Source organism: Neolamprologus brichardi, chromosome 5, assembly GCF_056152115.1.
Source record: "Neolamprologus brichardi isolate AB-2024 chromosome 5, ASM5615211v1, whole genome shotgun sequence".
Classification (NCBI taxonomy): Eukaryota; Metazoa; Chordata; class Actinopteri; order Cichliformes; family Cichlidae; genus Neolamprologus; species Neolamprologus brichardi.
The window spans coordinates 8957052-8982973 of NC_142108.1; the positions used below are offsets into that span (position 1 = coordinate 8957052).

Here is a 25922-nt window from a genome sequence, read left to right on the forward strand (position 1 = left end):
CTTTTCCTCACGGCTGTGCCAGGCGAGGCTTGTGGTAAATGAAGCAGGATCACAGTTTTCATATCTGCGCTTTACATAAAGGTCAGGATTAAGTTTAAAGCCTTCTGTGCTCAATCCAAGTGCCTTGAAGAAAACTACCTTATAAAAGTTAAGTAGTATGCGTCGGAGCGCCAGTCGAAGCGAGTTTGTCTTCCTATCATCATTTTTAAATACATTCAGGCTTACAAGCATGAATTTCAAGGACATTTTCTTCATTAGGTTAAAAATCATGCGTTGTTTGGTTAATAACACTACAGCTTTGGCTTCTTTTGTAATATATTTTTTTATTGTAAATTCAATATATGCTCCTGATGTTGTAAACCTGAGTAAGTAAGCTGCAAAATCATACCATAACTAAAATACAGTGAACATTATGGAGTGTGACAACATTGATATTTAATAATGATGATATCATGGGAATGATACACATATCCACATATTTAAAAGATGGACATAGCTTTGATATTAAAAAATTAAGCCACTGGTAAACTATGTTTAAAAAAATTGGTCCACATTAATGCTAAAAAGAATAAAATGCATTTAGTGTGGGCCTTCCTTGTGACTAACAAGTCATTACCCTATGAGATGGTGGTTAAAATACTCAGTCCATATTTGATATGGATCTAAACTAACCAACGACTGGTGTCATGGTGTCTACACTCATCTTTTACATCCAGTGGCCAGTACCCCAGTGTGTGGATACGATTGCTCCACAGAGGCGTCCTGTCGAGGGTGTACGCAGTCCAGTAACAGCTGAGAACTGGATAAGCAGTTAAGAAACTTGATTGGCAGATGATTGTGGATGTGAGTGAGACGTTCACACTTTACAGAAGCTAGCTTTCCTCATTTGTCAGTTTTTTCTAACCCCATTTGGCAGAAAAGATTACGTTTTATACGTTTTATACGTATACTGTGTGTTATAACCGTGTAATTAAAAACAGATATTGTGGTAGCCTGAGAGTATACATAAATAATGCCACTTACTTGAATAAATGGAAAAAGGAGGCCCACGGCAAAGTTAGATAGCCAGTTTACTGTGCCAGCGATCATGAAGGCAGCAGGTCGATAAGACTGTTCAAACAGTTCCCCGGTCAGGATAAAGGGGATGCCACCTGACACAGAAAAAGACAGATGCACCATTAGTTACAATAACAAAGAGCTTTGGTCAGAGAGGAATTCTGTGTTTATTGCTTAATAATGAGACTTGTTTCTTGTTAACTCTTAAAGTTGAAATATGAGCTCCCACCTTTAAAGTAAGCTGTGTTATCTTTGCCTTTTCTGTGTGCCTTCCTACTTTTAACCAGAAATGTATCAGTCCAACTAAATCCAAGGATACTGTACCATCCTTGCATTTGGTTTCCGCAGCACATATTCCCCTTTTTATCAGAAATCCATCAGTAATTTCTCACACTGAAATGAAGTATTATTTGTATCTACTGGAGTTTGACTTGCAGAATTTAATTTAAATAAGCAGGCACTTTCCTTGCTTTACCTGACCATCAAACTACATGTGTTCACTGTGCTGATTTAAATCAGATGAATTTATAATAATTACTTTGCTGAATTCTTTTCAGCTGTATTAATTTTATTATTTTTTTAAAAATCCTCTAATCTGCTCTATTGTTGTTACAATTGACAAAAAAAAATGTGCCAGGTGACTTTAAGTTAGATATTAATAATCCCTCTAACTGTACTGCAACAGAATTTCTTAACATTGCTAAATTATTCATTTAGAGCAATGTGTTACCAGCCCCACACATAATGGTAGGCACACACTGGATCTGGCTTTTACGCTTGACATATCTGTTGACTATCGCCCAATGAAAGACATTATTCTTACACCAACTCATAAAAAATATGTCTTATTGTCTTGAGTAACAATAATAAGCACAATCCAAGGTTCAACCCTATCAACTGACTCATTCATCATACTCAGTTTTCTATCTTTGCTATATCTTCTAAGGTTTGTGAAAAATCTCTGTTGTCTGAGTTTTATTTATGAGTTCCACGACACACCGATGAAGTGGAAGTCTCAAAACCTCACAAAAAGTAATTTAAAAATACGATACATTTGGCTTTAAAGGGTTAGAGAGGTTTTACCTGTCATATATCCCTGGCACCTCTCTATCATAAACAAATCCCTTTCATCTGGTTGTGATCCAGATTACTTTAAAACAACCAGTTTCTTCCCTCCTCCTCAGACTCCACTGCTTTAAAGAATTACAGACCCATTTCCAAACAGCCATTTATTTCAAACATCTTTGAGAAAGTTGTTGCTCATCACTTCCTTCAGCTGGCTGAGGGAAACATCTTTGATTAATTCCAATCTGGTTACTGATCAAACAGCACCACTGAAACATGACCATAACCTAAAATTACTAAAAATATAACATTAAAGATAAAGGTGACTATTCCACTTTGGTCCTACTAGACCAGGGGTGGGCAATCTCAGTCCACGAGGACCGGTGTCCCTGCAAGTTTTAGATCTCACCTTGGGTCAACACACCTGAATCACATGATTAGTTTGTTACCAGGCCTCTGGAGAACTTCAGGACATGTTGAGGAGCTAATTTAGCCATTTAAATCAGCTGTGTTGGTTCGAGGACACATTTAAAACCTGCAGGGACACCGGCCCTCGTGGACTGAGATTGCCCACCCCTGTACTAGACTCATCTGCTGTCTTTGACACCACTGATCATGTCATTCTTACTAATTACAATTATCTGACAGATACTTCAGTCCTTATCCGCACCTGTCTTATGTGGAGTCAGTCAAGGCTCAGTCATTGGACCATTTCTATTTTCTTTACTAATGTTATCCTGGTTGAGCTTCAAAGCCATTTCTTACTATTTATATGCTGATGATACACAGCTGTGTTTTTTTTGTCAAGCCTAACAACCTGAACAGCCTCCCCTACATCAGGGGATGCTTTATTGTCTGTAAAAAAATGGATGTCCTCAAATTTCCTCCCATCTCAATTCTGGTAAAACTGAAGTTTTTATGATCAGTCCTGCGAACTTCTCTGGGGAGCTCACATCAAGAAAGTGCATCAGCTCACTCTGGAGTAATATCATATCATCTCCTAAGGACGTTGGTATCACAGCTCTTAAGTTAATCTTGTTTCCTTCATCCAATAAACATCACAAAAAATAAATCCTGACTGTGAGTCAATAATGTTGTATTGTTAATACGCACTTTAGTTTTCTCCAGCATTGATTATTGGAATCATTAACACAAACACCACAAGTTGTGAAATAATTTAATGGGAATCCTCTACAGTTTCTATTCCAACGATACATGCATATAGGCATAAATCCTGGTATTAAGGTCCAGACCCAACTTTTGTTGAAGTGAAATAAAAGTTGCTTCCCTGTCGTCTTATCAATAAATGACACAACAACACAGCATGCAGTTAGAATATTTTCTTAAGCACACAAAACACATGAAGATGGATTTGCAAAATTCTTTTTTCACAGTGCCACAGTTGAAAATGGCTAAAAAGGAAACCCTTCGGGCATTCTTATACAAACCACAGAAACAGTAAAAGGCAACCATTTCTTGGAGCGCTGAGTCTTGGGTAGATAATGGTGGCAGAGAAGCCAAGAGTACCAACAATTTGTTGCAGTGGGCGTATAGCATGTGCAATAGATTGAAAAAAAAAATGATTAAGGGTGCATGCAGCATGTTTTGCTTGAATGTAAATGACTGAAAACAAAATGCCTTTCAACATTGCTGTGCATGGACAAGTGATGGAAGAGAATCACACGCAGGGTCATTGTTTATTTTCATAATGTAGACACTATTATTATAAGTTATGCCTAATTTGGAATAAGCTACAGCCTACAGAATAAATATGTGAGGGTATAGATAGTGTTCTGTGTAAACCAAAGCATGCTGTCGACTGGTGTTCGCAGGCAGCTTCACGAACGCGGCTCCCTATAATCTCACACATCTCACAGTTTCTCCCACACTGATTCTAAACCAAGACATGCACACATGGATGAGTTTATATCTTCATTGTTACTTGTCTGGTCTGATTTAAGATATCACTGCTATTGCCTTGTGCATTGTAAATGTGGTTGAAATATCCAACAAAAACATCGGCTAAGATAAAAATCTTTCAGACCAGTGGCTTTTGCATTTAATCCTCACAGCAGGTTTTTTGTTGTCACATAATTGCTTCTGAGGCGACAGTTAATGAGCTACAAGCCACATGAGCATTTTCGGCGTGTGGTGAATAAAGGGAGGAATGGCTTCCATTAGCCCTTAGCATCCTCTTACATTTAATTGCTTGTAGTAATAAACTATCCCATTGATGAAAAAAGATGCTTTTTAACAAATGTGACCAGCTGATTAAAAGTGATTGCATGTGTTCATGCAAGAACAGAGCTGACCTACCAACCTACCACAGGGATAAAGGACTGGCTCTGTGTGAGCACATTACAGCCTCAGATTCTTGAACAAACCAAAACAGACAGCAGCAGCAGGAAGTAGGTAAGATAATCAGCTTCACATCAGAGGCGTTATTTGAAAAATTCACTTACTGTGATATTGTTTTCCTTATAATGCTAACACAGAAAACCAGTTATTTATAAAGCCTTACTCTGATTGAGAAATGATCTTTTCCTCTTCCCAAAGTCTAAACTTGACACCAAGCAGTTTTATGCCGATTAATTAGGGGTATGACAGTCTGAGATGCATACCAGTCACAGTTCTCTCTTTCTGTCTCACCTTGTTTTCTGCAGCAATGACACCCCCCCCCCCCCCCCCCCCCCCCCCCCGGCTTTGTGTATCAGAGCCTAATGTTACAGTAGCAGAAAGAAGACAGTGAGCAGCTGTGCATGAATATGAATTCACTAATTCACATAACTAATTTGCATTTCGCAGTCGAAGCCTTAGTTTTAAAGTTTGCAAACACGAATCACATTTACTGATTAATTTCAGACATATTAGGCATCTTGTCCCTGATTCATCCCCGGGATTGCAACTCTGATATAAATGTAACACAAAACTAATCACAGTAGCAGGACAGCACCACACAGGACAGAACAAATGTGCAGACACACAATGCAGAGAGAATGTGTATATATGTATAAGTTGTATAAGAGGCTAGGGTTCGGTGTGTTTACAACTATTAAAAAAATGGATGAAAAGCAAAGTGATATTTAGAGCAATTTAAGCTTAAAAATGTTGGAAATGCCTTACAATTTAACTTCAGTTAATTAAGTGGTTGAGGATTTGCCAAGGACAGCCATTTAATTGGGCTATTCATGTTATACGGCCAGCAGCATAAGTTTGTGGAGGAGACAGCATGCTACCATCTATGTGCTACTTTTACCTAAATGTCAAAGCCCTTTTCTCTGGAAACCATCCGTCTTTATGACCTGTGCGGATACATTTTTACTGTATGGCCTACTTATGTTAACAATTAATATCCAACCGCGTACATACATGATTAGATAAAAAAAAAATGTATGGGGGGAGATTCCTGCTAGAGGGAATTGCATTTATCAAAGTTATACTGGCAAATATTTTCTGCATTAAAACATAAAATTGTTTGCATTACAACACGTTCACACTGTATGAGGGACTCGCAGCTGGTGGGCAATGCATGCATAAATTACAGCATTCTGACATGTTCGTGTTCATGCAAAAATATGACATGTGCATTGTTCCAGTGTTTATTGTAGCGTACATCAAAACCATACAAATCGAAGAAGAAATTTCAAAGGATATACATCCAAACACAAATCTCAGAACCAATGCTGTAGCTTTGCTATTCACTTGCTTACTAATGGGTGGCGTGTTTAAGCGTATTATTAAATAATTAGCATTGCTAGTATGACAGAATGCAATTAAAGCTATTTAATAATTAAGAGATCATTTGTGACAGAAAAGGTTTAATAAAAAAAAACATGAATTAAATGAGGCCTGAATGATATAACATCACAGAGCAGATCAGACCAAAAAATGGATTGGATTTGTGACAGGAACTGTTGCACTGTCCTTCTGTTTCAGCTTGACCTGCTGCGATGTCAGTGGACTGGTTACGCACTACTAGTGCCAGACTCTTGATCTGTTGTGCCTCAGGCAGACAGAGCTGCAGAGTAAAACAAATACAAGAAGGCCTCACCAGAGGCAAGTGGGTTTCTTTTTCTCTCACCCACAATTAGTTGTGACAGATCTTTTTGTTTTAAATCAACTTAAATACTTATCAATCAGTGTTTTATGCCAATGCTGGAGTTTTCATTTTTCATACATATTGTTTTGTTTTATTTACCAAAGCATAATCAGCATTATTGTTTATGAGATGGTCATAGTTGGTTTTAAATTATGCACAGGTCTCGGAGACACTGCTGTTCCTGGAATAATCTTGGTTATGTGCGTAGTCACCCCTAATGGCACATTCTCAGCTAAGAAAAATCCTGTGTGACCTTGTCATAACTCATGTGGCTTACTCGGTTGCTCTCAGTTTGTTGTATCTATGTTCCTAATATTATCCAACAACAGCTCACACACTAATTACATAATGGGATAATACTGTCACAGTAGCAGAATGGTGCCCAGCAAGGGCACAGCAAGGGCATCATATTTTGCAGTATTTTCAGAAACTTCCAAGTATTTAATGGATTTAGAAGTAAAATATAATCGTGCTCAGAAAATCATCCTTAATGCCAGTAGATGCGTTTAGAGTTAGACTGTTAAAGTACCAGTTTTTAACATTTCCACTTAATATTTAAACACATCACTGTGGAGTTTGAAAAGCAGCACCACTACTTAAACTGATGTACTGCTGAGCAGTTCTGAGTTGTTCTGAGGACTAAAGTAAAGTGAAGTCTGGTATTCATTTACTAATTGTGACTTTATAAAATCTTGGCTAAAACATTTTAATCCTTGTGAGTTTGTTAAAGGTTATAGCAGAGCATTTATGAGACCATCAGCAGGGATAACATTTTTTTTTAAAAAAAAGCAACTAAAGGGAAAGATTATTTTTCTCGCTGATATGACAAGAAATGTAGAAGTCATCTAAAATGTTACATGACCGAGAAAAAACTGTCAAAACTCACAAAATTACTAGGATGATTCTCCTTTTCTTTGCACTCCACAGAAACGCACATATCTATTACCGGCTCAGCTTCAAATAATCAGATGAGACTTATAAAGTAAGGCTGTCATGGACCTCAACACATCACTGCAGTTTTGTCAAGCTATTTGCAGGTATGTGACCACAAACAATGCAACACTAATGTGTCCACTGTTTTGGACAATAAGCCCCCAGTCAACTGGGCTTAGAAACATCCACAATCATCTGGCAACCACTGGATGCTAGATGTAAGTGGCTGCTGGAGGTTGACAGCAGTTACTGGGAACATGACTGCAAAAGCTCGAGTTACATGGGCCTACAGACTGGTCATTACAATCACCTCATATTCTTTCACCCTCTGGTTGATGAATTGAGACAAAATTTGTTGCATTTGTTGTAGTTTCAGGGTGGGCTTTTTCCAAGCAGCCATTTTGACATAAAACAGTAGGTAAACAGAGGTGGTAGTAAACATTACTTAATACTCTGTAGCTAGATAGAAAATAACCTTTGACTTAAAAAAGATGGAAATGTCCTATTTTAATGGAAAGTAGGTAAATATATTGCACATTTACGTGCTAATCATCAGTAGCATAGAATTATCATACTCATCATGTTGGGATGCAGGCAACAGCTTTTGACTCAAAACACTGCAGTGCTTGCTAACACACAGCACAGAGTGACTAGCATGTATTTTGTGTGTCATCCAGAAAACATCTTTTAATTATCTCTTACGTTCACTATCTGTCTTGGCTCATTCATTAATTTTGGGCAGTTTTAAAATAATTACTAGATGGCTGACTGTACTGCATTATGCACAATAAAAAGTCATCATAAATATGAGATAATTACTTTGGATTAGTTTCTTGAAGTAATTTCCACCCAGGCGTGGGTCATGACACCATTAAGAGCCTGGTTTGGAGTCAGTAAGTGTGCTCTGGGCATCTGTGACATCTTTCTTTTATCTAACACAAAAGAGTAGCAAGTAAAATGTCACTAAAATAACTCTTCAAAAACGTGGAGGCTGCTTCTGTTATTCAATGAAGATCAAAAGATATTTTTAACTCAGTGTATTCTGGCGAAAAGAAAAAAAAACTGGCTGAGCATCAGCATTTGACTAACTCCACAGCTGTTGTATTACCAAGTTCGCTGTGTTTACTCTAAGGCTTTTCTGACACTAAAAGAGAAAGATGTCTGTGAGAGCGAACTGCGGGGAGTTAAGCTCATATTCTGCCCACAGCAGAAAGAAGAAAAAAAAAACAGCTGAGGAATTTCCAGGTCAATTGCTCTCTCAGCTTGAATAAATTGTAGATGAGTCCAGAGGAGAGAGGCGAGGCCATTTTTGCCCAGGAGCAAGCAGAGTCATAGCACAAACCGGTGGCCCTGACTGGAAACATGCTAACTGGTGAGTTGATGCTTAATCTTTGGGCAGAAACGAGAGGCTTAAAAACATGTCAGCGTTAACTTTGGAGTGAAGGGGAAAAGTCAGGATTGTAATTATTATAAGACCAGAGTTTCTGGGGGATGTCAGAAGGAGACTGTTTGCAGGACACACAATGCTGAGTCCACACAGAGCTCGCATTGACAAAGGGAATTCATGTGCCATCTCAAAGGATTTCTGATCCATGACACCATTCATGTTTCCAACAATAGGAAAACCTCTTCCAGCTGGTAATGCAGAGACAGTTATGAATCCAGAAGTGAAGTCATTTCAAGTGTTCTCTTCTTCACATTCAGGACCCAAAAGACAGCCGAGGACGAGCTCCTGGCAGAAGATCAATACCACATCTATGAGAACAAAACATTGTTTCCTGCTTTTCAGAAACCGGGGACTGTATCTTTGGGTGGAATATTACACACTGCAAACGATCCTCACAGGAGACATCAGCCTTGAGATGCAAAGAAATATTTCTGAAGCTAAGAAAGAAATTACAACAATCAGGGCTCTACTGCAAACTACAGCAACTTATGATCATGATTTATATTTTTATGCTAAATGCAACTGTGAGGGTTGATTTAAGTGTTCATTCATGAGGCTAAATGACAAATTAGTCAAACGACATACTGTACAGCAAGACTGGGATATTAAAAAAAAGTAGGAACTCTGCCTCTGTGTACTGAGAAGAAACAATAAATGACAAGAGATGATAAACACAAAAATGACAGATGCACCCACACGCATATAATTTCACATGCAGAGACCATTTCCCTCACAAACTCATAAATCCATAAGACTTTACTTTTTCCTTCATTTCTTCTTTTGCTCTTCTAATCATTTTTTTCTCCGCCTGCCACGCATCATTAAGTTTCCCCTTGGTGTGAGTTCACTCCACAGAGATGCTGCTCTTATCACTTCGGTTCTGTGTGTTTTTGCTCGTGGCTCCTAAAGAGAAAGCGCATGCCACTCTTGTCAGGAAGCATTCCCATCTTACCCCTGGTGTCTCTCATTACTTGCCACCTCTCACAACAGCAAGCCTGGTGGCCCAACATGTTTATGTCCAGATTCTCAGGTGAAAGGTGATTCCTCTTGTTCAGTGGATTTCAGTCTCCTATGTCGTGGCCTGTCTGTAGCACTTTGCAACCATCTTTTTGTCTTTCCCTCACTTATATCAACAAATGGACGATTGACTGGAAAAAATCCATAGCTTTCCAAAAAGAAACTCTTTTGATTGATTTATGTTAATGGAACTGCTTTGACCTAAAAGTGTCGTGTATGATGGAGTTATCCTACTTTTGTTTTGCAACTCCCAGAAAATTATTTAATTGTACTAAAATAATAATACAAGTCAGGCTCAGACCACAACTGCCGATTATTTATTCAAACAGCTTTTAGCTGAATTCCAATGCAATTGAAAATCTTTACGACTGTGATTTAATTTACACTCCACCAAAGCTCCAGCGATATAAATAATAACAGTATTTCACCACCCACACACCACCACGATTGCGAAGGGAACTACACATAGAGGATCCTTAATGTTGTAGCCAAATTGAGTGTCCTTCACTCTCAAAGTAGCAGTACTACTCTATTACTAGCCGTACTCACACAAGCCCTGCTCTGAAGAAGAGTGCTGCTGGGTTGTGGCTGTGGCACCACATCTTGCACTGGGTCGCTGCGTCTGTCAAATTAGATACTCTTTGTTTTTGAAAAAGAAAACAAAAGAGATCACCGTGGTTCTGATTGGTGTATCGAATCTGGCAGAGCCAGCAGGGGCAGTTGTGCTGGCTTTGAAAGATGCAGGTATGTCATAGGTTTGGTTTTTGGCTAAGAGGAACTCTGTTTCTTAGCTCCTGTTCACATTAAAGCAGCTGAAAGCAGTATATATTTCACTTCACTTCACTAATAGAATAAGGTGTCACTCTTGGTCGTACAACCCTTATATGTGTTCAGTAATTTTGCACAAATATTTCACTTAAGTTGTCTGCCAGTGAAAAATGTGCACAGAGCCATTTTTATGTAAATACACAATTTACACTTGGACAATAAGGGGTCTAGTGTAATATGACAGGGAACACCAATTATTTTCCTTTTATCGCTGAACAATGTTTATCTATAGCGACTGCTTCAATGCTTTTCCATAATCGCCTCCAGGCAGATTTGCACTGTAGCGCACAAAAGAATGTCATTTGCATTTTATCCCACAAAGAAAACTCTCCTACAACACGTGGGTTTGTTTACTTGCTCCTGCAGTGATTGAATACTTCCATTCTGACCAACAGACAAAATATCAAAGGAGCAACGTGATATAATTAATCAATATTATTATGTTATTGTTGAAAGAAATCACTGTGTGCCATCAATGTGGTCAGCTGATTTGGGGAACAAAAGGATTTCAAGGACTCTCCACTGGATTATGTTTGTGCAAAGTGAGCACAATATGCTACAATCTAATTAAAAAGATAAGTTTTCTTCAGCCACCTACCTATAATGAATGTTCTCAAACTCTCACGGGCCAGTGCTACCACTCAGCCTTCTAGTAGATTTGGTTTAAATTAGAAAATCCTAGATGATTTTTTTAAAAAGTTGACCTCTGACTTTGAGGTCAAGGTCACTGGGATTCTCACTCTTCCGAGATTTTTAGTAGATGCATCTTTAGTATTCATTTGCAAAATTGTTACTGCCTTCTGCTCGAGCTATTGTATTCACAAACTTGTCGCATGCTGGCCTGGCAGGAAGACAGCTATAGGTCATCAACCTTTTATGGATGAGAGGTAAAATGATTATATCTTTATTACTTCTGATTACCGTCATTAAAATACATTAAAATAGTAAGCGGATGGTCACTGGTCAGGAGCAGGACAAGACCACAGTTACATGTAACCAACAAGCAAAAAGTTGACTGCATGAAAGTAACACATTGCTAGAAAGAACAACTTGTCAAAGTTGTAAAATGCTTGTTTGCAGCAGCTCACAGCCATGACTGGGAGGAGCTTTTTAAAACTTACTCCTTACTGAACATTTTAGTAAATCCAGTGTTCAATTACAATGCTTCCCTGTGAAAAGGCTAAAAACAAAAAGCAGCACCATCCCTAATCAAGAGTAAAATAAATGAGTTCTTCTTCTGAAGATAACTAAGCTCAAAGAATAGCCACATGCTTATTTTTAATTCTGTTTAACTGACTCTGCCCACCACAGTCCATTTTTTAAAGCGCTTTGTTAGCGTCTTCTTCTCTAGAGATCAATTCTGCCATTTCCTCAAAGCGACAAGTTTATAGTGGCAACACTTTCTGTCAGTTCAGCCTGCATTGATCCCTTGCCCTTGTGCTGCATTGTTGAGGATTAGAAGAACTTTTATTTGTTAGATCACAAACTTCATCTCGAGGCTGTTCACTAAAGGGAAGTCATCAGGGAACAGAGACAGGGAGAAATAAAGAGGATGAGAGATGAGTTTGTACCATACACAAAGTGCTTAGTTTGACAATATGTTTTTTTTTTTTACATGCTCGTCTCTCAGTGGTATGTCAATAGTGCAACATGAAAGAAAAGCTGCAAAGTTACACAACAAACCAACCAAAATAACAATGCACACATTTAGGTGCAAACGGTGACAGCTTGACTGTGAAATGCTTATTTTTATCCTTGGCAGCAGAATAATTCCCGCTTTAAACGAGAAGTGACTCACCAGCATAAACTGATTTAATTGTTCAGCTGTTAAATGAGCATGTGCTGAAAATATTGATTTCAAGAACTTCTTCCAAATTAGATTTGAAACTGTTTACAGAGCAGGAGAAACCTCTGTCTGCAGGCTGGGTTCGCAGGGGGGCTCAGTTTGAATCCAACAGATTCAAATTCCACGTTCACCCTGTGCCTGTATGGATTCTCTCCAGATACTCCACAGACATGCTTATTACATTAATAGGTGAGCCTAAATTGGTTGTACTGTAGGTGTGAATGTGAGTACATCTGTCTGTTTCAGCCTTGCGATAGATTGGGGACCTGTCCAACATTCAGCCCACATCTCATCAAATGACAGCTGGAACCGCTTCCAGCCCTTCCCCGCAATCTTGATTTGGATAAGCAGTTAAGAAAATGGATGAGTTTCTGTCGCATTAAAATAATTTGGTACTAAACTTTCAATAATTTCTGTCAGACGTTAGGGCTGACTCCAAAAAGGTGGCAAATTTATTTCACAGTAAGCAGGAAGACAGTTATGCATCCCAACTTTGGATGTTGCCTTCAAGGTGCTGCACTGACGAATCAAAATGCACAGAGGCTCCACGAGCTGATTGATTTTTGCTACAGCTGTGCAAATTATCTCCTTAAAGAAAAAAAATGCACAAAAAATCATATGAGATACGACAACTCTACAGTTTAGATTTAAATTAAAGCCAAGTGATTCATGCTGTGGAGCAACATTTCACATGCAACTGAGTCAGTGTTATCACAAAGAGCTGCAGGTCCATGAAGCAGGCGTCACTGCAGTGAATATTCAGCAGGATGCAAGCTGAGGATATTCCTCCCTCAATTGAGCAACCCATGACAAAAGGTGAAATGGACACAGTGGACCAGCATGTCTATTTAACATTTTGCTTTGCCTCTCCAAAATGTAAAATGTACACCCATGGAGAAATTGCATTACAAATAGAGGCAGATAATATATATTTAAAGCCATAAAGTTGGTAGTGAGCAAAAAACTTATGAAGTGCATCCCAGGGCCTGTAAATTGTCAGAATTAATTAAGCTAGGCAATTTATATGTATATATGTACATACATGTAAATGTGTTATGTCTCTTTAAATGCTTTCCTGTGATTATTTTCATGTTGGCTCAAAAAAAAATATTACCCTCTGCTGTTCCTACAACGTCTGCTTGCGTGTTCATTTCACATTTTGGACAGGCCTGAAATGAACACAGTGGACCAGCGTGTCTGTTTCAGGCTTTGTCGTGACATCGGGTTGGAATGAGATATATGTTATACTGTTTAAAACTACAAATCCAGTAGAGCTCATTTAAAAGTAATTACTTAAAAGTAATAATTAATTTTAGAAGGTTTTGTGAAAATAAAGTATTGGCCTAGACCAGGGGTGGGCAAGTCCAGGCCTCAAGGGCCGGTGTCCCACAGGATTTAGATATCACCCTGGGTCAACACACCTGAATCACATGATCAGTTCATTACCAGGCCTCTGGAGAACATGTTGAGGATGTCATTTAGCCATTTCAATCAGCTGTGTTGGTTCAAGGACACATTTAAAACCTGCAGGACACTGGCCTTCGAGGCCTGGAGTTGCCTACCCCTGGCTTAGACCCACAAAGAACGGATCATTAATGAGTTGGATCCAACCTGTGTTTCTGTACAGCACTTTGGGCAAACTTTTTGTTTTTAAACGTGCTATATAAATAAACTGGATTTGGATTTGAACCCAAGATTCACAGGTATTTATTATGTGGATTTACAAATCGGCACTACCACTCAAATCATATCGCTTTAGATTCATGACGTATAACATAAGTACCCACATAAATGAAAAACAATGAAGAATATGTCACAACCACTGAAAGAAACACCAGTGCCGTGGGGGAAAAGAGAATATTCCAAACTAACACTTCACTACACTTTGGGGTTGCATTTATCTCTGCTGTCCCACAGGAAACAGTGACAACAGCGTTAAAGCTATTTACATTTTGGCAAGATAAAAGGAATTGCAATCCCAGGACTCTATAAAATAAAGATATATTTTAGGAAGATACTATTTATTGACTTGCTTCTGCTTCAAAATGACAGCTCTCAACTTGTTCTCCATGCAGAGTGTAGGAATGGAAGGAGTGATGGGATGCGGCGTAAGTTTGTTATAGACTATGCAGTATTATTCGTTTACAAAAATAGGAGGCACAGTTAAATGGGTTTAGAAACAGCTCAGGAGTGGGTTCTGACACGGGCTCAACACTCAACACGGGTGACAAAAAGAGAGAATCAGCAATTTCCAATTGAGGTGAGAGTGTCAGCCTGCTAGAAGAAATTTAAAAAACGAGTGGTGTGGAGCTATACTGCAGTACTCGAATGCTTCTATTTCAGTACCCTTGCACTTCACTGTATAATCGCTGTATAGTTTGTGCAGCTGTCACCATAGGGACAGCTGCACAAATCATTACCTTCATGAACCTATACAGTGATTCAATATATAGCCTGCAGCTATGAAAAGACTCAGTCTTGACTAGACATATCTGCATCAAGGATGCTCCACAACAGCTTCAGTGTACACCACAAGAATGGATTTGCTCAACAGACAGCAGTTTCACCTGTCAATCATCTGAACATCTGTCTACGTGTGAAAAATTTGCATATTGTTTTTTCTTCCCGAAGCTTCGACAGCTGTCTGTCACTATTAGAAGTAATATGGGTACATGTCAAAAACAGCACATTCAGTAGTTTGTACCAAACAAGGTGTGTGGACATATGTGTTTGCTGTAATGAGCAGGTGTTGGAGGACTTTGTAAAATCTGTAACTTAGTTTCAGCTCAGGCTGAATCTGCACATTTTGTTGTTGTCCTGTCCTCTTTTTCTCCTGAAAATACGTTACAGTTATTCTTGATAAAAAGAAGCCAGAATCAAATATTTAATTATCACCTGTATTGTTCAAGTATTGTTATAAAGTTTGAGGACAAAATGCCAAATTCATAGACAAACACAATCACAATAAAAAGAAAGTAAGCCTTCGTTCAGACCCAAGGTTTTATGTATCGAGACAACATAAAAACAACAAGACTTTTGAGTCATGCAACAGGACAGAACCTGAATGAACTGAAACAACACTGTAAAGAACAGCTGACCAATGAGAGACTGATGAGTTCATACAGAAAATGATTACTTCGGCTTATTGCTGCTAAAGGTGGTTCTACGGTGACAATCATGTGGTGTACTTGTATTTTCACACACTCTGCATTGTGGCTTAGTTTTTATTAGACACATAATGAAACAGTGTCTCGTGTTGCTGTTCGTGTGAGTTTGTCACTGAATAATTTTACCTTTGGTAAGGACAAGATAATTGTGTATTATATACTGACACATAATATATCATTTTATTACCTCTGTATGTCTTAATTTTGCTGCCATGTACAGTAATTACAGCTAATTAATTTTTATAAGTTACCCTAAAGAAACATTTTAAATGCTGTAAAATGAGGAACGCTGTCACACAGAGCGGTGGTAATAATTTGATGCGAGCTAATCAAAGCTTTCGATTAGCTCGATTAGCTTTCCTTTCTTTAATTGACGACCTCCCGTTACATCGATTTTATTGGCTGCCAGTAATTTACTGCATATGGATACATGCTTGGCCAGATTTCATGTGAGTTTAGCATTAATAAACAACTGGTTATAATTAAAAATGTTACTTACATTATAACTTATAAATGTAATTAACATTTTCACTTGACTGCAGTTTTACACTTTGCCCTTTTTCCATCTTCCAGTCTATCGTTTTCTATTTGACAGCACTAATATCCAGTTGAGGGAATATGCTTTAGATCCATAAGCAACCACACTATGAAAACATGATATTTTTACAGAGCATTAACTAAACCAGTGCTGAGCTATTGTTTTAGATACATCACTCCATTAAACGATAAAACATACCAATATTCAATTAACAAAATAATATAATTATTTATGTGGTGGACTGTAATAACCAAAGGGTGTCACAGTGATTTTTGAGTGTACTGCTACAAAACCCAGTTAAGTCTATTCTGTTGCATTCTCCCATGTAACAAGACTGCTGCAGAGGGCAACTGCTAGCAGTAAATTAACCTTCCACCGATCACAGTTTTAATCTATTCTAATGTCGTCTATAAAAATCTCCATGAGTGATGGAAGTGAACTTAAAAGCCATCAAATATGTATGCCAAATTTTGTTCTTCTAAAGGTGAGCCCTGAGACACAGTGAAGAAAATGAAACCTATGCCAAATTGGCTATTAGACAGCACTTTCTAGGACAGTGCAAACAGGGAATCCAATAAAGTCACTCCCCTGAGCTCACACTAAAGAACTGTGCTGTCTGAGGCTCATTCAGCTTCCTCTAAAATATCCAATCGCACCACTAAACCCTAACAAGTACTGTACAAGCGCCCAAAGTGTGTCATTCCTGCATGTTTTGAATGTTACGCTGACACTGTGAAAGCTGGATAACTGTCTGTGACAGTCATATGAAGAAGCACAGAGAGATTATTTATCTCTTTTATTGCTCTGTTTAGCAGAATGGCAAAAAGGACTGGGTGAGAGAGCAATAACGACTAAACTACAGTCCAGGTGAGCTTCATACAAGATGCTACAAAGGCACAAGATACACCAATGCAAACAAGGACTAACTCAAATCTGTACCTGATGATTTCTTGTGAGCCAAGACATTATTTTGGTTAAAGAAAAAAATCTGTGAACTTGTTGCAACTGTGACAGCTGCACTGATTATATTTCAACTACTAGTTCATAAGCTAAAATACAGAAAACTAAAAAATGAAGTGAAGTAAAACACAACCAAATTTGGAAAGTAATAAGCTCATCCGGGACAATCAGGATCAGAAAAAGAAAGATTTGAATAAAAGATTTATTTTTTAAAAAGGTGTAGTTTTTGTTCTCTTACAAGTACAACTGAAAGAAATATTTCAGCATTAGAAAATGAAAATGACATTTGACAAAGCATTTTGAATGCTGGCCTTATCAAACTGCAAATTGGAAAAAGAGGAAAATGAAAGAAAGAAACATTCAGATATAACAAACAATACCAAGAAAGCAGCTTTAAGAGACAGAGAGACAAGAATGAAGGTTTTCAAGATTCAAAGATTCCAAGATTAGGGAAAATTTATATATTTGAAGAAATAAAATTATAATTCAATGAAAAGGGAAGCTAAAAATAGAAAATAAACAATAAACAAAAATAAACGCTACAGCTCTGCCTTTTGTCATTATCAAACAGGAAAATCTCCCTCTGCGCTTATAGAGAAATATAATCTTTGTTTTTGAAATATCTGGGCCATGGTTTCCATGGTGAAGTGACTTAAGAGGAGGTGTGGCTGCTCATTTATCCACTGGAAGGCTCACATCACTACTGGGGTCATCCCTCTGGTGAATCCCCACCCCCACTCTCAAGCCATTCACCAGTCATCAGTAGTGGGAAGCTTCATTTGTTTCAATAGGCTATAAATCATCACTGTGCAGTCAAACATTCTTCCTTTCCTCAGTGATTACCTCACAAATGCACCTTAAAAAGGCATTGACTGACTCTAATGGTGTTGTTATGTGTGTTATGTCTGTGTCTCAGCATAAGGTTGTCTTATTTTCTTCCTCTTTATTAAAGAACTTTGGTATGAAAAAAATAAAACAATAAAATGTGCTTCGCTTACTGCTGTGTGCGTGTCAGGTTTTTGATATTTTCTCCTACTCTGCAATTTCAGTCTCATTCTAAAGACACTGAGACACTTTACTGGGCGAATGCTTCCTGGAGATATTATTACTGTACAAGGATGAGCATGTGTGATGGCAGGAATAGCTTCACCTTGAAACTTAAAGTCAAACTTGCACAAGACCTGCCGTGGACACTGCCACATTTGCAGGGCAATGACATACACTGTATACTGTATGGCTCCTTTTTTAGTATGCTAATATATGACAGGAGCTTACTTTGCGATGCCAATCATTCCAGGCCGGAGTTGGGGAAAGTCACATTGATTATACAACAGGTACAGTACTTCACTGAATTACAGACACAGATTATCGAGCTAATCTGCTTGCAGGGTGTTTACTTTGATCAAAACAGAATATGTGAGTAGTTTTACCTGGTCCAGAGCAAAAGGAGGCAATCACAGCGAGTATGCAGACGTAACTGAGGTAGGGCATCCATGACACTCTATCCTGAAAGGAATCAGAGAGAGCAAGTGACATAATCAGTATTTTGTTATATATTACAGCTGCTGTACTGTGAGGTATTTAAATATTTTGCATTGTAAAAGTTTTGCTAATAAGTAATTACAGTTCAAGATTTTAATGATACTGAATGATGCAAAAAAAAGTTTGAGATTTGCAACTGTGTTAAAATCCATGTTTTCTCAGAATATATTTTTATGTTGCCTCTTCAGATATTGTATGTCTAGTATAAAGGACAGGAAGTGTGGCTTACCTGGAAATTAAGAAAAACTGTGAGTAGGCTGAAGAACACGGCCATGGAAAAGAAACCAAATATGAGAAGGGGCTTCCTGCCAATTCGTTCTATCACCAAGCCCTGGAGAAAAGACAGCATAATAAACAACAGGGTTTTGTATATCATTTTTGGCTGCAGAGTTAATTTTCTCCAATTTATAGATCTGGGATCCACATGCCAATGGTTGGCAGTTAGATTGACCGTCACCAATGAGCAAGCAGTTTCTAAGTCTGCCCATTTCATCACATGCACATTAATATTTTGAACCAAAATGGTGACTGTAAAAAATTCAGTTTATATAGCGCCAAATCACAACAACAACCCTTTAATAACGCAAAGAAAACCCCAACAATTAGACAACCCTGCATGAGCAAGCACTTTGCAACAGTGGAAAGGAAAAAATGAATTTTAACAGGAAGAAAGCGGAAAAGTTTAATAACTGACAGCTGAAATTACTAACAAGTCACAAAATAATGGATCGCTTTAGCTAAGTCCACCATTATAAAGTTTATGACTATTAGAATTTGTAATTCCTTGTATGATTTGTAAAAAAAAAAAAAAAAAAATTAACTGCACTCCGCCCGTACAACCACTGAAAGCAGCCCATTCACCCACTAATTCACTTTAATGACTGACACTGAATAGCCCAATCACATCTCTTAACATGACCGGCCCCTCCCCTACCTTCACTGCCTAGAAAAGCTTTAGTGTGGAAGAAATGGTGAGAAGGTGGAGCTGGAAAGGTGAGAGAAAACTATAAACAGGAAGTAAAAGCAAAATGTGTCAACCGTCATGTTAGCTATCGCAGCAGCTGCACCGTGAACAGTAGTACCAGAAACAACTAATAACCAGGTCTCACAAGTGACAGCTGCTAGCAACAGCTGTGGAGAATAGGCAAAGTGATGAGAAGGGTGAAATTAATGTGGTAAGAATATTAATAGAGGAACATAATTAGGAAGAGAGAGATTCAAGGAGTCAGGTAAAATGACAATGAGTCACTGCTAATAGCTAAAGTGTAGCTTCTCATTGTCACACGCTGCAGTGCAACAAAGAACTAACCCGACAACAACTGTGCCAAGCATGTTTCGATATCAATAATCAAACAAAATGAAATGAAATATGAACATTATATGTGTACGCTATATGTAGAGTGAGCTATATCTTTGCTGAAACCTTTTCATTATTTAGAGACACATTCTTTATGTTGGCAGAGCTCATTACAGCCAGTTTTTGTAACGCACTGTCCTCTGGAATTTTATTTTTACTTGATCAGTGCAGGAGATAGATTAAAAACAAATAGTTAATGCTAATGGTTCTAGTGTGAAGTCTAGTAAAGCCATTAAAGGTCACTGATCATCAGTTTATCAGAGTGAGGGTTATAGTCCTGGCTTAAAAAGTTGGCAGACATATCTGTAGGGGAATTTGCCAGTTGGTCAGCACAACATCTGAGCCCACAAATACGTATGTTTTAAGGTACTGTAGCTTTGCATAGGTTGACTCACCTCAGGTCCAAATCAAATGTGTCCTGAAAGACCAGAAGTCATTACAATCACAGGTCTTCCCAGAGTCTTTAAAGTGATTCTGCATTGTCTGACCTTAAGAACATTTGACTTTCCTGATAAATGAGATCTGATTGGCTCCTACTGGTCTCATGGGTAACCATATCACTGATTTAGATGGCATCATTTTGCAAAGTTGTCCTATCCCTCAAACCCTGAGTCTTAGTCCTTGCTGATATGCTGATTTACTTCACAGTTCACCCTGTGATTTGCTTCAGTGAAGCAAAGGCTTATATCCAAGAATTACCATCACAAATGGGATGGTCTGAGGTGATGCCTATATATACAGTAACATATACATACAGATTTCATCATCCATAACACTGCATGTGGCTCATCAGTGATTCTGTCACAGTAGGTCTTTGACCAGGTCCCTCTAGATTATGGATGCAGCATGAGCCTGCAGCTGTGGCCTGCACTTGAATAGGGTATTCAAGTGCAGGCCACAGCTGCAGGCCTTCTTCCATCATAGTCTATGTGAATTAGATGGCACTGTTCTTACCTCTTAAAACCAGTGGGAATTCATGACGTTGTGCAAAAAGGTCACTGTTATTTGTACAATATTTGTTCCCATACCAAGGAGCTTCTGAGTTGAGACTGAGAGGCAAAGATGGCGGGTGTTTATGTATGGTGTAGGGGAGGTGCTGAGCTTTTTTAAGAAGAAAACTGATTTTTTTTTATGTTCCAAGAATACATTGGCTTTAATTTTGCTCTTTTAAGCAGTTTCCTATTAGCATATTGCAGAATATATCAGTCTTCATTTGGAAATGACTCCAAAAGCACTGCAGTTCACTTAGGATGTATGTGTACATGTGTGTAAATACAGTGTCCATACCCTACTTGTCCCAACTATTAATCTTCTAGGCACTACACACACTGCAGAGGCACACGGATTTGCAGCAAAACTCCAGTTCATTAAGACTTATGAAGGTGCTGAATATTTATAAGCCTTATTTTATATTTATATGACACAAAGTGACAACACACATTTGTCTACTGTAGCTTTTGTGTGCTGTACAAAGATGGTAAAAAGAAAGTACACCCCCTGATCATTTTAAGAGTTTACATATCAGGACAATTTAAAAATCATCTAGTCCCTTCCAGGTCATAAACTTGGGTAAATACAACCTCAGATCAACAACACAACAGATTTCACAATGTCATTATTTATTTAAGAATATTTAAGCCACAATCTAGAAACAATGTGTGAAAAAATTAAGTGCACCCGATGACTCAGCAGCTTGTAGAACCTCTGACAGCAATAATTTGAAGTAATTACTGTCTGCATGAATTTATCAGTGTCACATGGTTTTGGGTGAATTCTGGCTGACTCCTCTTTACAGTGTTGCTTAAATTCATTGAGGTTTGTGGGTATTTGTTTATGCATAGCTCTCTCAAGGTCTCCTAAGCTGTTGGACAGATGGCCTCAAATACTTTTGGTAGACAGAGGAGCTCACGTTCACCTCAACAACTTAACAATGTGCCCAGGTCATGTGGTTGCAAAACACCCTTCCACCATCATGCTTAACAGTTGGTGTCAGGTGTTTGTGCTGATATGCTGCATTTCTTTTTGGCTTCACATGGAGCTCTGCATTAGGGCCAAACAGATGCAAACTTAAGCCATGCTGGTATGTCCTTTTTAGAGAAAAAAATTACATAGCAACTAGATTTCTCATTGCAAACAGTCTTTTTCTAATTGCACTGTCATGAACTTAAACATTCAACATGCTAACTGAGGCCTATAAAGTTAGAGACGTAGTCTCGGTTTCTGTGGCTTCAGGGGGTGAATTTGCTGGGGAATCCACTCCTGGAAAAATTGGCAATGTTCTTGAATCTTTTCCACTTGATGAAAACAGCCTTATGACACTTCCCACACTGATGGGCGGCAACAATTGCTTCTTCATTCATTCTTCATTGCATGTACTTGTACTGACATATACCTAAATGTTCCAGAGCAGCAAACTTTCAAAGCTTTTGCAAAAGTGCTCACACTTGCTGACTGATGATCAGTTAACCAAGTGCATTTAATTAGCAGCACAGAGCTGCTACTTACCTTCTTAATTCCCATGGAAGAAGTAAGAGTGTACTTAAGCCCCTTTTCTATTAGTACCTACTCCACCAGGGTTCCAAGCGATACAAGGTGATCCAAAAATGTGACATCAACAAACTGCATGCCAAAGATTGGCTAGTCAGTGACATCGCTCAATTAGTCATGAGAACGTCTCCTTCACAAAAATCAAAACTACCATTGCGTTTTTTATAGGGTAGCATATGTAAAAACTTTCTGTAAGGTCCTGCTGCTGAGGTTAGATTCTACAAGCTATCAAATGAGGTGTTTTTTTGTGTAATTTTCATTAAATTAAATAATGTCATACTATAATATGTCACATCTTGTGAGTTATTTTAAGATGTGTTAAGGACCAGATGATTTTTGCATGTAAAACCTAAGAATTGAAAGACAGTGCACTTTTTATCATGACTGTCACAGACGTGATCTGGCAGACATAATTTTTTGATTGTGTCATTCCTATAAAGCAGTTTGAACAGTTAAGTTTTATTTTGCTGCTTTAATGTGGCTTAACATCATGTCACGCTCAGTTTTAATGAGCAAACTTCACAAACTTATAAAAAGATCTTCTAGCTAATGATAATGTCTCAGTAACTCTGAGAATGACTTAATCATAATGCTCCTAGCTTAAAAATAAGATACATTTATACAGAGAGTCATAAATATATGTATTTATTTTCATATGACTTGCAGCAAAACCAAATATGATTATGTGTTTCTGTGTCAGGAGTATTTGTGCCTATAAATAACACACTTAACTACTGATTAAACAGGATTAAATGACAGCTCTAACAGAATAACACTCGCAACCTAATATACTCTTTCTTGGCAGGCTTGACAGAGGTCAGAATGGAAACTTCAGCTGTCACGGTTGGCAGGATTAAAACGTCATGCCACTCTTCATCACATCAAAAAGCAGATGAGCCATTCAAGACAACTGGCCACAGCTTTAGGGCCCACCGGCCATTCTGTCTGTATAAACACTGAAAATCATTGATCATTAAAAAACAATCTCAGCTAAAAGTAAATCCACATTTTACTGTTTGGATCTTTTATTGTAGATTCAAATGCTTCATCACTACCAAAAGACCCATTTTGCTATTTCAAGATAACTTGCTTGTTTCGCCAAAGGGTTACATGTGTGACGACATGCCCAGATGTGCATGAAATAATGCGGGTTGGCATGCAGTCCTCGGCTCTTGTATGTTAACCAGCCTTATAGTGACAAGTCTGCCACAATGAAAGGGCGATTGCCCAGTAGGTCACTAGTAAACATGGCAGATTTCTTAAAGGAATTACAGTAGATTTGTTTGTGAATAACACATTTATTTCAATAAAGCTTAACATGTTATTATAAAAATGCTTAATGATGCATTTAGATCTAGATTGAGGAGGAAAAGAGAAGAGTCCATCAGTAGCTGATGAATAGTACAGAACTGACTGTAGTGACTGGAACAGATAGACGCTTAATTGTTAAATTGGAAATTGGGCTTTCCAGCATAAAGGCTTCAGGAAGCCAGCAGAGGTAGCATAAAGAGTAATGAAGTCCATGTAGAAAAGACATTTGGCTGGATGGATGAGTAACATGCACGGCTTTCATTCCAGAGTGTTTCATTCATTTTATTCCAGGTGTTTATATCTCATGTAAGAACAAAAGGCAGCTAAAGGCAGCTTAAGGGAGCTAAAAACATGGTTTGGGTTAAAATAGATCCTTTCGTAATATTAGTGACATGTTACAAAGCCTTTTTGCCAGATCTGCAAGGAAACTTTTCTTTCTGCTCAAAAACAATTTGTTCTGATATGCACGACAAGCAAGTCCCATCTAGGTTCGTTACATTTTCTGTCATCTGGAAATAAGATCTGTTGCAATCTGTACTGCTTGAAATTGCCCCCTCATTTATGTCATGGGTTTCTTTTTATGTCCAGCTCGTGTGTTTTTGGTTGGATGAGCACCTTTTCTCAATTTGTTTGTGTTTTGTCTGTTGGCATGCTTTTTTTCCTAAGCTACCTAAGCTGCATTGACATTTCTCAGGAACTATTTGTCTCTAAACTATTTCACTGTAATCTTTCAGTAGATTCTTTCCATCTTGCCATGTGCCCTGTCGGTGGAAAAATCGAGAATAAAAAGAGCTTTTTAATATATAGCTCAAGAAAAATACTCAAATACAAGCATTCTAGTGCCTTAATGAGCTGAGGACAGAAGGATTGCATTAGCTAGTGACATTGTCAAAGGGGAACTGCTAATCAAACAGCATTAAACTCTGCATAGGTCATTTGATTTAAATCATAATAGTTAGCTTGCTGTATATTGGTTTCTCTTAGTCATTAATTCAGTTTAAAATGTTTTGTTTTGTGGTCACTGTGCATTATTGTAATTTTTTTAACATCCCAAACTTTAGCTGGTGATTGCAAAAGATGCAATACAAGCACAGCATACAAAAAATGGAATGCCATTCATGATAAATAGCTAATTTTCATTTTAAACCTCTGTATCCTTTCCTGTTTAAAGTGAATTGTACTGTATGGGTAAAAGCAATTCAGAATGCAGTATTGTGATGTTTAACAAACCATTGAATAAATCTGATTTTTTTTCTATAAAGCAATATGAGGAACATTTCTCCTGGGTGCACTTGATGCCTGGGCTTCCCAAAACTCATTAACAGCAAATTGGAACTAATCTTTTAGTGTTTACAAGCAAAGATCAGGATTTGGAGGCATGCAACACATGCCTTTTTATATGTAAAACTCTTTGTATAAGAAATTAATTGTGTGTGGGCAGCTTTATGGAAAAGGAAAAGCTTTGTTAATGGATGAAAGTCAGAGCTACATCACGAGGTGCATTCATTACTCATATTACGACGCATATATTGTTAAATACAGGGATTTAATTCTAACTTTAAAATGTTTCCTACCTAAATTGAAGAAAAGGTAAGGTGTAGACTTTAATTCAAAAATCATAAATAGTTTAAACTCAAAGTCAAAATTGAAATTCATCTTTCTTAATACATGTCAAATTATTGTGAACATCCAACCAATGTTTAACACCAACAAACGATTAAAACATGTCTGCAAAGCTCTTGAGTTTGCTCCATCAGCTACTTATATTTATTACAGAGTACAAATAAAGGCTTGTATATTTACATTTGCCTGATAGTGCTTGAAGTATTGTCCATCCATCCATTTTCATAACCACTTATCCAATTCCAATGCAATTGCACACAGGTGGGCAGGAGCCTAAACCATCTGTCACAGGGCCAGAGGCAGAGAACACCCTGAACAGGTCACTAGTCTATGGCAGAGCTAACACAAATTTACAGCCAATTTAGAGACACAAAATGAATGTGTGTCCAGACAGAACCCACAGAGGCACAGGAAGAACATGCAAACTCCAGACAGAAAGGTCTCAGCCAGTCAGTGGGTTCAAACCCAGAACCCTCTAGATACTAATAACTGTACCACTGTACCAACTGGAATAGTTCTAAAGAGCAAGGTTTGTACAGTTTATGACTATAACATAACATATCGCCTGTGGTGCAGTTGAGCTTCA

The 25922-nt window shown here is 38.0% G+C and overlaps 1 protein-coding gene across 2 annotated transcripts in view; it reads right to left on the bottom strand.

Annotated features, from left to right (window-relative positions):
* slc2a9l2 (solute carrier family 2 member 9, like 2) overlaps nucleotides 1–25922 on the bottom strand; it is a 95401-nt gene that overhangs the window by 18343 nt on the left and 51136 nt on the right. For both annotated transcript variants that reach the window (XM_035905131.2, XM_006784589.3), the window contains exons 10-12: nucleotides 18728–18829; nucleotides 18387–18462; nucleotides 1024–1151 (exon numbers count right to left, since the gene is read on the bottom strand). In XM_035905131.2, coding sequence (XP_035761024.1) covers nucleotides 1024–1151; nucleotides 18387–18462; nucleotides 18728–18829 — 306 coding nt within the window. The remainder of the gene's footprint in view (nucleotides 1–1023; nucleotides 1152–18386; nucleotides 18463–18727; nucleotides 18830–25922) is intronic.